Here is a 14,046-nt window from a genome sequence, read left to right as displayed (position 1 = left end):
CACAGGGATCGGAAATGAGGAATTCCCAAGGTTTTATGGCTACGTTATTGAAAAACACCCCAAAAATTGGGTGTTCCCACTGTGGATTCCAAAGGGAGACAATGGAAATTCACTGGGTTCACAAGGGAATGGGGAATGGGGGTGGGAAAGGGGAGAGTTGGGGTTTGGAAGGGGTAGAGGGATCGGAAATGAGGAATTCCCAAGGTTTTATGGCTACGTTATTAAAAAAACAATAAAAAATGGGGTGTTCCCACTGTGGATAAGAAGGGAAACAGAGGGAGAAAGTGGGAGTTTGCCATGTTGTTCTTCAGGGAATGACGGAAGGAGGGAGGGAAAGGGGAGAGTTGGGGTTTGGAAGGGGCAGAGGGATCAGAAATGAGGAATTCCCAAGGTTTTATGGCTGAATTATTAAAAAAAAAAAAAACAAAAAAACAAAAAATTGGGTGTTCCCACTGTGGATAAGAAGGGAAACAGAGGGAGAGAATGGGAATTTGCTGTGCTGTTCTTCAGGGAATGAGGGATGGGAAAGGGGAGAGTTGGGGTTTGGAAGGGGTAGAGGGATCAGAAATGAGGAATTCCCAAGGTTTTATGGCTACGTTATTGAAAAACACCCAAAAAATTGGGTGTTCCCACTGTGGATTCCAAAGGGAGACAGAGGGAGAAAGTGGGAATTTGCCGTATTGTTCTTCAGGAAATGAGGGTGGGAAAGGGGAGAGTTGGGGTTTGGGGGTTCTGGGAGGGGGAAATCCATGGGAAATGGGGAATTCCCAAGTTTTCCTGATTTTTTAATTTAAAAAGATGGGCATTCCCACTGTGGATTCCAAAGGGAAACAGAGGGAGAGAATGGGAATTTGCCATATTGTTCTTCAGGGAATGGGGGAAGGAGGGAGGGAAAGGGGGGAGTTGGGGTCTGTGGGATTTTGGGAGAGGGAAATCTATGGGAAATGGGGAATTCCCGAGTTTTCCTGATATTTTAAATTTTAAAATGAAGAAAAAAAATGACAATGGATCCGTGTCTGTCCCTGAGGAATTGCCACGCGCTGGGCACAGAGCCAGACACGGATTTGGGAATGGATCTGGGCATGGATTCCAACATGGATTCAGGAATGGATCCCAACATGGATCCCGACACAGATTTGGGAATGGATCCCAACATGGATTCAGGAAAGGAACCCAACATGGATCCTGACTTGGGATTGGATTTGGGATTTGGATCCCAACATGGATCCCAACACGGATCTCGACATGGATTTGGGAATGGATCCGGGCATGGATCCCAACATGGATTTGGGAATGGATCTGAGGACAGATCTGGACATGGATCCAAACATGGATCCGGGCATGGATCTGGGCACAGATTCAGGAATGGATCTGGGCGTGGATCCCAAAATGGACCCAGGCATGGATCCCAACACGGATCCAGGCACAGATCCCGATGTGGATCCAGGAATGGATCCCAACATGGATCTGGGAATCGATCTGGGCACAGATCCGTACAGGGATTCGGTGGGAATGGATCCAAGGACAGTTCTGGACATGGATCCAAACATGGATCTGGGCATGGATCTGAACACGGATTCAGGAATGGATCTGGGCGTGGATCCCAAAATGGATCCAGGCATGGATCCCAATGTGGATCCGGGAGTGGATCCCAACGTGGATCCGGGAATGGATCTGGGCACAGATCCGTACAGGGATTCGGGAATGGATCCTGACGTGGATCCTCCTAAAACCGGGACAAAGTTCCAGCCCTGGTCCAGGCCCAGGGAACATTCCCAGCTTTCCTCCAAGGATTCTCTTTGGATTTCTCCCAGGATCCTGGTTTTTCCTTCCCCATTACTCCTTCCGAGCCATTCCAGCAGCATTCCCATTCTCACAGGGTGGAAAATCCCATGGGATTCTCCTGGGTTTCCGTGGGTTGGAGGGAGAAGGGATCAGAGGCACAGGACTGGGAATATCCATGGGAATTCCCACCTGGAGATCCCAAATCCCACCTTGGGCCAGGCTGGATGTCACCATTCCCATCATTCCCATCATTCCCGACCACAATCCTGGGAAGGATTTTCAGATATCCAGGGAAAAGCAATCCTGGAGGAGAGGAGGAATCCACAGGAATTTTTTTCCACCCTCCAAAGTCAAACTGGGACCAGTTGGCGGAGCCAGCTGGGGAAAAAAAAAAAGCAGGAATTTTGGGGCTTAGATCATCTCCTGAGGGAAATTCCGGCCCTGCCATTCCTGGAGTTTAATTCCATGCTGGGAGAAGCCGCTTCCAGCAAAAAAAAAAATGGGATAAGGGTGGGAGGGAGGATCCAGGAAGCACCTGGAGTTCCTGGAGCCAGAAAAACAAAGGATTTGGGATTTTCCGTTGAATCGGGGCCGATCCATCGGGAAGGGCGTTGGATGTTGTGTCATCCCACAAAACCCAATCCCAAAACCCCCTCCGGTGACTCATGGTTCAAAACTCCGTCCAAAAATCCCAGAATTCCCAACTTTCCGCAGCACTGACAGCCCCGGTCACCCCGATATTCCCAAAGAGTGTTGGAATGTTTCCAGGGAATCCGCTCCCCCTATCCCACCCAGGGCTTCCCATGGGATTTGCTCCATCAGTTTTCTGGGATAAAGGTTGCCCACAAGGAAAACTGTCAGGAATTCCAAGGACACCCCACAATTCCCTGGAAAAGCCTTCCCAGTCCATCCCTGGCAGCTCCTGATCCAACGGATTGAGGCTGGAATTTTCCCTTGGGAAGCAGCACCAGCGTGGCCCTTGCCTCACTTTTCCAGGATTTTTCTGGGATTTTTCCCGATCCGGCAGGAATTCCAGGATCTGCTGGATCTTTGCTCCCGCCCTCTCCTGCTTCCCAAAATTCCTTCCCAAATTTCGAACACCTTCACTTTGGAATGTTCTCCCTCTTTTCCTCAGCGCTTTCCCAAAAAAAACCCCAAGTCTGCCTCAGGAATTTTTCCCATTCCAAGCTCCATCCCTTCCCCCTGGAGCAGCTCCAGCCCTTCCAGAAATTCTTGGAATTCAGCTCCAGCGGGAGCCTCTGGAAGTGGCCGCTCCGGAACTTTTAATTCAATCCAAATAAATCCTGGAATTTCTCAGAATTCCCATCCTTTATATCCAATCCTATTCAAGATTCCAAACCTGTTTGGCTGCCACATTCCCAGGAAACTCAACGGTTAAACTTCCCTGGAATCCTTTCCTGGATTTTCCGGTTTTCCATGGAAAATCCTGGATCCATTAATTGCTCTTTAGGCGTTGACGGTGGCTCCTTCCCAAAAATTCCTTTTCCCTATGGAATCACCACTTGGAATGCCATCATTCCTCCCTCCTCATCCTCTCCATCCCTCCAATCCAGGTGGGAATTCCCGGCAGGAATTCCCACAGGAATTCCTCGGAAACTCCAGCACTCACCGGCTGCTCCATCCCGGAGCGAAAATTCCCAACTTTTCCCACTGGTGGCTCCGCCTTTTCCTTGTCCTCCCTCTGCGTCCCCGCGGATGCTCCAAGGGGACAAAATCCCATGGATGGGGCATCCCTGTTTTCCATGGATCCTCTGGAAGCGGCCGCTCCGGAGCTTTGAATCCAAAGAAATCCCGGGAATGTTGACAAATGTATCCAACCACTCCCCTCTGGATCAATCCCGTCGGGATTGGTCTGACGCTTCCAGGGGCCGCTCCCAGGAAATTCCAGCCTCCATCTCCACGCTCAGATTCCCAGAAAAAAACCCGGAATTCTGAGCTGGGAAATAAAGGGGAATAAAGAGGGAATTTTCCCTCCTATCCGTGTTTTATCCGGCTAAAATCGGGATTTTCCTTCTGTTAATTCCGAGCTTGAATTGGAATCCTGCACGTTCCTATGGAATTTTCTCTCCTGCTTCCCACAAAAAACAAGGATCTGATTATTTAGGATGCGACAGCACCAAAAAAAAAATTGTTGGGAAAACTCCGAACCAGCCAAGAAAAAAAATAAGGATTTGATGGATCTGTGCAAAAAAAAAATCGGGGAAAACGTGGATTGAAAACGGTGTGGATAAAAATTCCAACTTTTTGCTGGAAAAACGGGAATTAACCGTGGGAAAGCTGAATAATAAATGCTAGGATTTTGTTTAATGCAAAATCAAATCGGGATTTGAATGCTATGAAATTCCAAGGGGGATTTAATGGGAAGGGAGGGAAAAGGAGGAATTGGGCAGGAAACAGTAATTAATAAAGGATTAATAAATAAATCATTAATCAGTTAATATTTATTTATTGCTAATTAATAGAAGTGGGCTTGGATAATTCCTCATTTTTGAATTTTTTAGGGAATTTTTATCCAATTCCTGGCGGGGCTGGGTGAGCTTGGATCATCCCGGATCCCCATTGGAATCTGAGGCTCTTTATGGATTTTTCCCACCCAAATTTTCCCAAATTCCCGATAAAACCTCCCGGAAATCGTTTTCCAGGGGAAAAAAGAAATCCATCATTCCCAAGGACGAGTTTGTTCCTTCTCCTGCTCCTCGCTCCAGGCTTCCCTCATCCCGTAAAAAAAACGGGATTAAAAAAAAAAGTCGGAATTTCCATTGATCCCCGATGGAAGCAGAAGGGAGGATTTGATTGGCTAATTAATCAACCATAATTAATTAATTAATCAATGACCCGTGAATGTCGGGATAATTGAAGATCCGGGACAAAAGCGGCTCGGGAATGTTGGATTCCAACCGGGATCATCCGGAAAAATGAGGAATTTTGCCATGGAAAAGCCAAATTCCTGGAGCGTGGGAATGGCTGGGGCAGTTTGAATTAATTAATTAATTAATTAAAATTCTCATGGATATCACTGTGGAAAAAGCTGGAAAAGGGATAATAAAAAATGTGGGATGGGATCTGGGATTAAGCAAAGAAATCAAAAATTAGGGAGAATCCACTAAAAAAAAAAAAAAAAGGTGGAATTTGAAATAAGCAGGACGTGAAATCCGGGAGCAGATCCCAAAGAGAATTATTCCATAAAATATTCCCAGGAAATCAGAGGAGACTCAGCAAAAATTCCTCGGGTTTTGTCAAAATTCCCACAAATTCCAGCTCGGCAGAGGAGGGAACATTTGGCCTGGGAATGGCTTCCATGAGGCAGCAAATTCCAAATGGATTTCCCGGGAATAGCAGGGGGTGGGGGAGAAAAAGGAGGGAAAAGTGGAGGAAAATCCAAGGAAAAGGGGAGAGGAGTGAGGCGAATCCAGCTCCAGCTCAGCTCCCCTCGGAGCAGCAATCCCAGAATTAATCCCATAAAAAAGTGGGAGAAGCTCCAGAGATTCCAGCAGCTGTGGTGCTCCTGGAGAATCCCGGAATTCTGAGATCAGTGGGGTTAGGAAAGAATTCCAAGGTCACAGAGTCCCAGCTGGGCCCGATCCCAGCCCTGAGTGGAATTCCGGGAATTCCTTGGACACCTCCATGGGCAAGGATCCCACAATTCCCCAATCCTGGCCTGGTTTGGGTGGGAAGGACCCCCCGGCCCATCCCGAGGATCCCCGGGATCCAGGAGATCCCACGGGCACAGCCCAGGAAGTTTTCCAAGCGTTTCCGTTCCCAGGATCCGTCAATTCCACCCCGGGCTGATCCCAAACCTTCAGCTCCCGGAATGGATCCCGAGGATCCACCCGGACTCGCCAAAGCTCCGAAAAACGGGAGAAATTCCCGCTGGGACAACCCAGCCTGAGGAAAATCCATCCATTCAATCCTTCCCGCCTTCCTCATCCCGAGTTTTCCCCCATCCCTCTCACTTCCAGCCGGGTCCTTCCCACGGAGCCGCGGGCTCTCCTCATCCCCAAATCCCCAAATCCCCAAATCCCCAAATCCCGGCCCCTCTCCCCCATCCAACCTCCGCCGCTTCCCAGCCCAATGTCGAGCGGCGGCTCCCGGAGCGGCGGCCGGAGCTGAGATTGCAGCGGCCACAGAAGGAATTTCCCTTGGGAAGAGGAAAAGCCAAAGCCGGGAAATCCCGGATCCGCCAGCGCCCGGCACGGCCCGGCCCGGCCCCGATGGAAATCTGGGAAGGGAAATCCCTCGGGAATGAGGAGCCCCGGGGCCGGGCCAGGGCTTCCAGAAGCTTCCCTGAGAATCCCGGGATGAGCCAGAGCCCGTCCCAAAGGAGCCCCGGAGCCGCCTCTGCGCCAGGCTGAGCCCAAATCCCAAATCCCAAATCCCAAACACCTCCGGAGCTTTCCAGCCCAAATCCCAAATCCCTCCCGAGCTTTCCAGACCAAATCCCAAATCCCTCTGGAGTTTTCCAGCACCTTCCCAAATCCCTCCTGAGTATTCCAGCCCAAATCCCAAATCCCAAATCCCTCCTGAGCTTTCCAGCCCAAATCCCAAATCCCAAATCCCTCCTGAGCTTTCCAGCCCAAATCCCAAATCCCAAACCCCTCGGAGCTTTCCAGCCCAAATCCCAAATCCCAAATCCCTCTGGAGTTTTCCAGCCCAAATCCCAAATCCCTCCGGAGCTTTCCAGCCCAAATCCCAAATCCCAAATCCCAAACCCCTCCGGAGCTTTCCAGCCCAAATCCCAAATCCCAAATCTCTCTGGAGTTTTCCAGCCCAAATCCCAAACCCCTCCAGAGTTTCACAGCCCAAATCCCAAATCCCTCTGGAGTTTCCCAGACCAAATCCCAAATCCCTCCAGAGCTTTCCAGCCCAAAGCCCAAACCACTCCAGACCTTTCCCAAATCCCTCGGGAGTTTTCCAGCCCAAATCCCTCCAGAGTTTTCCCAAATCCCTCCAGAGTTTTCCCAAATCCCTCCGGAGTTTTCCCAAATCCCTCCGGAGTTTTCCAGCCCGTGCCATGGCCGTTCCCTTCCCTGGCCATGCTCCAGCCCCTCCTTATCCCAAGGATCTGGAATTTCCCCATGGAATGTGCAAAACTTTCTCCTGTTGCTTCTTTCCCGCTCTGGATCCCGGGCATTCCTTAATTCCCTCATGAATTCCAGCCCCTTTTCCATGATTTCCTGCCGGGACAAACTGGCCACGGACAGGGAATTCCAGCATTTGTATCCATGGGGTTTCCAGACCCGATCCTGTGGCATTCCTTAAATGTTATAATTCCCACTGTCCTCTGGGAATCCCATCTGCATCCCAAGGGAATGAGGGAGTCCTGGAATTCTTGGGATTCCCAGCAGGATCTGTGGGATTTTCCAGCCCCTCCAGGGCATTCCCAGAACTTGCAGATCCTCAGTGGGAATCAGGGCAGGAAAAGAGTTCCTTTTCCTTCCCCATTCCCGTCGTTCCAGGCAATTCCCAGAATTTGAGAACCCCCGACTCCAAGATTTTGATGGCCACAAGAAACCCTCGATTTAAGGAATTCTTGGGGAAAAAAAAATCCCTTTTTTTTTTCTTTTCCTGGTGGGTGCTCTTTGGTTGCTCCCACATTCCCAAGGAATCCACCAGATGGAATTCAGAGCTGTTATTCCCGATTTTTTTTTTTTTTTAGGAATATTTCCAAGTGCTCAACTAATTTTCTTTTCACGCCAATTTTCCCTCGCCTCAAACGACTCAAAATTCCTCTTTAATTAAGCACGGAATGTGCTCTTCCCGATAAAAAAAAAGGGGTGGAAAATGAAAAGATGGGATTGACGTTTTCCATGAAAATTGCTTCAATGGATGCATCCAGTTCCAGCAAATCCCCTTGGGAGGGACAAAAAACAAAAAAAAAGGGAATTTTGGTCGTAAAATCTTTTAAATGTATTAAATCACAAATGTGCCGGTCAGGGGTTGATCCGAGTCGGATTTTCCTTGGAAAAAGCCGTGGATGGGGAACGCGCAGCAGCCCCGGCTGTTTGCGGGCGGATTTTGCTGCCGGCGGATTTCTCCCGGATCAAATCGGGAATTGCTCGGATTCCGATCGATCCACTTGGTTTGATTGAGCTCATGGAGGGCGACTTTGCCCCCGGGGCGATTCCCGGGATTTGCGGTTGTGCCGGAATGTTTTGGGAGGTTCTGTTGCTGGAATGTGCTGGGGGGAATTGTTTGGGATAAATGGGATTTATTTCCATGGAATTATTCGGATTTGGGGTGGGAAAAGCCACTTAAATGTGGTGGAACTGCAGCTTTCCAAAGTTTCCTCTGGATCAGGAGTTGGAAAAGCTGGGATGGGGTTGGAAAAGCTGGGATGGGGCTGGAAATCCGGGATGGGGCTGGAAATCTGGGATGGGGCTGGAAAAGCCGGGATAGGGCTGGAAAAGCTGGGATGGGGCTGGAAATCCAGGATGACCATCCATGGAGGAATCCAAGGAATTCCTGAATGTGGCTCTCAGGGCTCTGGGATCAGGCCCAGCTTGGATTTGATCTTGGAATTCTTGGAATTCCAAGCTCAGGGATCCCGGGATTTATGGTTGAAGCACCTGAATCCTTCCAGGGGATTTTTGGGAATCACTCGTTTGATTCCCACCGGTTTTTGGGACGCTCGCACTCCGCTCCATCCGGATCCTCCAACGGCCGCCACGGGAAAACAGCTCCCAAAAAAAAAAAAAAAAAAAAAAGAAAACATGCCACAAAAAAAGCCTGGAAAAATCCGCAGGCAGCACCTGCAGGAACGGGGACGGGAAAAATGGAAATGGGGAAGAGGGAAAAAAAAGCGGAGCAGCTGCTCCATTCACGGAGCGCGATCCGGCAGATCTGAAAGGCGCCGCATTTCCATGGGAAAACAATGGGAAGCTCCAGGCAAAAAGCAGCTCCCGGCCTGCTTGGAAGCGCTTTGATTCCACCCTAGAAAGGGGGAAAATTCCATTGGAATTCTCGGCATCCAAGGGTTTTTGCCGCAGTGCGAAAGCAGGGAAGGATGGAAGGTTTGGGGCCATTCCCGACATTCCGATTTTCCCTTTGCAGGAACCGAATTCTCCCGATTTTCCCTTTTTTTTTTTTGGTGTTCCCATGGCTGAGACAGCAGGGAATGGAGAGAGGAATTTCGGGATCTAAGTACTGGGAAAACAGGGAATGGAAAAGCTTTGGGATGGAGGCAGGGAATTGGGAAGAGGAGCAATTCCTCATCCCTCACTTTTCCATGTTCTCCCTTCCCTTGGAATCCACATTCCCACTCTCATCCCTCATTTTTCCAGGTTTTCCCTTCCCTTGGAATCCACATTCCCACACTGGGATTGCCACTCTCATCCCTCGCTTTTCCAGTGGGAAAAGTTCCCATTCCTTGGAATCCACGTTCCTGTGGGATCTCCACCCTCATTCCTGCCATTTCCACCTTCTCCCATCCCTTGGAATCCACATTCCCGTGGGATCTCCACTCTCATCCCTCACTTTTCCACGTTCTCCTTTCCCTTCCCGTGAATCGGCCACATGGGATGGGCAGGAGCCTCCTCTTCCTCATCCCAAAGGAATTCCCAACCAGAATTCCCATTCCTGCCCAGCCTTGGAACACCGAGGAATCTCCTTGGCAAAGCCGGAGGAAAACTGGGATGCTCCCGGTTAAAAACCGCCACGGAAGGGACAAAATGTGGGAATTCCCACTCCGACATTCCAAGGATTGAGGGATCAGGAGTGGGAGCTCCCAACACACCCTGGAAAACATCAGGAAAAACCTCTGGAATTCCAGCTGGACACTCCCGGGCCATCCAATGCCGGGAGCTGCTCCTGGATAAATCCAGTTGGGATTTTATTTGAATTCCGGCTTTTCCATGGTTTAAAAGGGAAGAGGAAGAGTTGCCAGCACAAAACGGGGAAGGAAAACCTTTGGAAAATTCCGGAAAATTCCTCCCTGGCTGCACGTCCCTGATCTTTCCCAGCTGTTCCCATAAATTCCAGCCCTGGGAATGTTGGCAGCTGCAGGAGCCTCCCACCTCTCCACATCCCGGTTTTTCCGGGATGCGCCGAGCCTGTGATTCCTCGGAATGAGTTTTCCCCCGCTTCCAGAGGAAAAACGAAAGGAAAACCTTTGGAATCACAGCCGGCCCCCACAGAGCCCATTCCCATGGGACGATCCCAAGCTTTGCTCCGGCACCTCCAGGATTCCAGCACTGCCGACAGAGAGGAGAACTCGGCACATTCCCGGGATTTTTCCTGGATTTGCCACTTTTTCCCTACCAAACCGGGAGGCTGCTCCCAAAGCGCTCCCGCCAAATTTCGGGAATGGGTTTTCCCACGGGATTTAACGGCGCAGGATCCATAAATTATTCCAGAGGAACCAACCCCAGCTCGGGCGTGTTCCTGTCTCCTTAAAATCCGGCTCCGAGCTCCTGGACCCCGTGGGAGGTTGGGATAATTTTATCCCGGGTCTCCACCACCCTTCCCACGGAGCAGCCGGAGGCGGGAACGGCTCTTCCCGAAGGATCCGCGGCTCCGGGATGGGACGGGGAAGCTCCAGCAGGATCCAAAGGATCCTCGGGGATTTCCGCATCCTCCTTTTGCCAGGATCACATTCCCAGCTCAGGGAGTGACCCAGGTTCTCAAATTCCCAAACTGGAAATCTCCGGAGCTCAGGGAAGTCAGCTCCCTGCCCTATGGAAAAGCTCTGGGATGGGAAACACCGGGAGCTCCAGGCTGAGCCCGGATCCTGGATCACGGCTGGATTCCCTGGAATGCTGCACTGGGATCAGTGGGACACCCCATGGATTCCCTGGAATGCTGCACTGGGATCAGTGGGACACCCCATGGATTCCCTGGAATGCTGCGATGGGATCAGTGGGACATTCCATGGATTCCCTGGAATGCTGTGATGGGATCAGTGGGACACCCCATGGATTCCCGGGAATGCTGCACTGGGATCAGTGGGACACCCCATGGATTCCCTGGAATGCTGCACTGGGATCAGTGGGACACCCCATGGATTCCCTGGAATGCTGCACTGGGATCAGTGGGACATTCCATGGATTCCCTGGAATGCTGCACTGGGATCAGTGGGACACTCCATGGATTCCCTGGAATGCTGCACTGGGATCAGTGGGACACTCCATGGATTCCCTGGAATGCTGCACTGGGATCAGTGGGACACTCCATGGATTCCCTGGAATGCTGCACTGGGATCAGTGGGACACCCCATGGATTCCCTGGAATGCTGCACTGGGATCAGTGGGACATTCCATGGATACCCTGTGTCCCCAGTGCCACCAGCCATAGACTTGGTGTCCCCAGTGCCACTGGCCTCTGAGAGCTCAGTGTCCCCAGTGCCACCAGCCTCTGCCAGCCCTGTGTCCCCAGTGCCACCAGACACAGCTCAGTGTCCCCAGTGCCACCACAGGCCCTGTGTCCCCATTGCCACCAGACACAGCTTCAGTGTCCCCAATGCCACCACAGGCCCTGTGTCCCCAGTGCCACCACACACAGGCTCAGTGTCCCCATTGCCACCAGCCTCTGCCAGCTTGGTGTCCCCAGTGCCACCACACACAGCTCGGTGTCCCCAGTGCCACCACAGGCCCTGTGTCCCCAGTGCCACCACACACAGATCGGTGTCCCCAGTGCCACCACAGGCCCTGTGTCCCCAGTGCCACTCAGCACAAGCTCGGTGTCCCCAATGCCCTCTGCCAGCCCTGTGTCCCCAGTGCCACCAACCTCTGCCAGCCCTGTGTCCCCAGTGCCACTGACCACAAGCTCGGTGTCCCCAGTGCCACCACAGGCTCAGTGTCCCCAGTGCCACCGGCCTCTGCCAGCCCTGTGTCCCCTGCCACCACCCCGCTGTCCCCGTGGGGACCCCACGCCAGGCCCCAAAGGTGAATTTTTCCTCTCAAAGAGGCTCTGACCACCCTCGGTGCCCTCTGCTTGCCCCAAGTCTGTCACCCTTGTCACCTCTCTGTCACCTCCAGCTGCCCGCTCCCCTAATGAGGGCTGCTAATTACCCCATCACCGCAGCCCTCCAGCTTTTCCAGCTTCTCATTCCCTACAAATCCCCCAGTCCCAGGGAATTCCGGGTTCCCAGATCCCTGTGCCCGGCTGAGCCCTCACCAGGGCTGTGCCCTCCTGGGTCACCCCTGGGGTCACTCCTGGGGTCACCCCTGGGGTCACTCCTGGTCACTCCAGCACATCTCACCACTGGCACTGGCACATGACCCCCCATTCCATCACCCCCACACCATTCCAGTGTCCATCACTCCCACACCATTCCAGTGTCCATCTCCCACACTATTCCAGTGTCCATCACCCCCACACCATTCCAGTGTCCATCTCCCACACTATTCCAGTGTCCATCACCCCCACACCATTCCAGTGTCCATCTCCCACACTATTCCAGTGTCCATCACTCCCACACCATTCCAGCGTCCATCACACCATTCCAGTGTCCATCACTCCCACACCATTCCAGTGTCCATCTCCCACACCATTCCAGCGTCCATCACCCCCATTCCAGCGTCCATCACCCCCATTCCAGTGTCCATCACTCCCACACCATTCCAGTGTCCATCTCCCACACCATTCCAGTGTCCATCTCCCACACCATTCCAGTGTCCACCCCTCCATGCCATTCCAGTGTCCACCACACCACCACTGTCCAGCAGAGCACCCAGCACCCTGGACACGAGTGACCATCAGACCCACATGGCCCCGTAGCCCGGCCCCGGTCCCAGTGCCGGTCCTGGAGCCGATCCCAATCCCAGTCCCAATCCCGGTCCCGGAGCCGCTCCCGGTTCCAGGCCAGCGCTGGAGCCGCCCCCACTGCCCATTCCCAGCTTGGTCCCGGTTCTAATCCCGTTCCCAGTCCCATTCCCAGTTTGGTCCCGGTTCTAATCCCGTTCCCAGTCCCAATCCCGGTTCTGGAGCCGGTCCCAATCCCGGTCCCGGTCCCGGAGTTGATCACAATCCCGGTCCCAGCCCGCTGCCGGTGGGTGCGGGCCCCGGAGCGGGGAGCGGCTCCGCTCTGCGGCCGCACCGCGGCACCCGGGATGGCAGCGCTGCCACCGGGCACTGCGGGAGCGGGGGGACAGCGGCAGGGGGACACGGGATGGGGACACCGGGACGGGGACACGGGATGGGGACACCGGGACGGGGACAGCGGAGAACCGGAGCACCGAGGAGTGGGGCAGTGGGGACCCGGGCAATGGGACCCGAGCAGCCGGGCCCGTGGCGGGGAGAAGTTTGCCGGTGCTGCCGGTGCTGCCGGTGCTGCCGGTGCTGCCGGTGCTGCCGGTGCTGCCGGGGCCGGGAGCGGGCGGGATGCGGGTCGCGGCCAGTGCGGGTGCGGCGCCGAAGCGGGTGCGGATCAGGGTGCGGATCGGGGCCGGTGTGAGCGAGGTTCGGGGTGCGGATCGGGGCCGGTCTGAGCGAGGTTCGGGGTGCGGATCGGGGCCGGTCTGAGCGAGGTTCGGGGTGCGGATCGGGGCCGGTCTGAGCGAGGTTCGGGGTGCGGATCGGGGCCGGTCTGAGCGAGGTTCGGGGTGCGGATCCGGGCGCGGATCGGGCCCGATGTGAGCGAGGGTGAGGGCTGCTCTGGGTGCGGACCGGGGCCGATTTGGGTGCGGATCGGGGCCGCTCTGGGCTGCGCATCCCGGCGCGCCTGGCTCGCGGTGGCGCTCCCGGTGCGGCTCCCGCTGCGCATCCCGGCTCGGCGGCGGTCCCGGCGCTCGGGGCTCCCTCCCTCCCTCTCTCCCTCCCGGTGTCCCCGGTGCCTCCCTCCGCACTCACCGTCTGCTGCAGGTCGGGGATGCCGATGCGCACCACGATGGCGCCGGGCGCGGGCTCCTCCATGCGCGCCGGGGCCGCCAGCTTGGGCGAGCGGGGCCCTCCGGGGCCCCGGGCCGGCTCCAGGCGCGGCTCCTCCCGCAGGCCGGGGCTCGGCTCCCCGCTGCTGACGGCGGAGCGGGGCTGGCGCTCCGGCGGCGGCTCCGGCGGCGGCGACTCGGGGCTCTCATGCTTGCTGCCCGCGGGGCTCAGAGGCATGCTCCGTGCGCCGCGGCGGGCGGCCCGCGCCCGCTCCGCTCCCGCACCGGGCTCCGCACCGCGCCGGGGCCGCGCTCAGCGCCCGCCCGGGGCCCTGCGGGGGGAAGCCAGGGGTCAGCGGAGCGGCGGGACAGCCCCGGGAGAGGCATCCCGGAGCGCCGGGAGGGAGCCCGGGAAGCGGCAAAGCCGCGTGGGAGAGCC

The 14,046-nt window shown here is 54.6% G+C and overlaps 1 protein-coding gene across 1 annotated transcript in view; it reads right to left on the bottom strand.

The window, feature by feature from the left end:
• LOC128807765 (SH3 and multiple ankyrin repeat domains protein 3-like) overlaps nt 1-13,841 on the bottom strand; it is a 75,642-nt gene extending 61,801 nt beyond the window's left edge. The window contains 1 exon segment of the mRNA XM_053978333.1: nt 13,591-13,841. Coding sequence (XP_053834308.1) covers nt 13,591-13,653 — 63 coding nt within the window. The 5' untranslated portion in view covers nt 13,654-13,841.
• Nucleotides 13,842-14,046: the final 205 nt, after the last annotated feature.

Source organism: Vidua macroura, chromosome 5, assembly GCF_024509145.1.
Source record: "Vidua macroura isolate BioBank_ID:100142 chromosome 5, ASM2450914v1, whole genome shotgun sequence".
NCBI lineage: Eukaryota > Metazoa > Chordata > Aves > Passeriformes > Viduidae > Vidua > Vidua macroura.
This window is presented reverse-complemented; position numbering and strand designations above follow the sequence as displayed.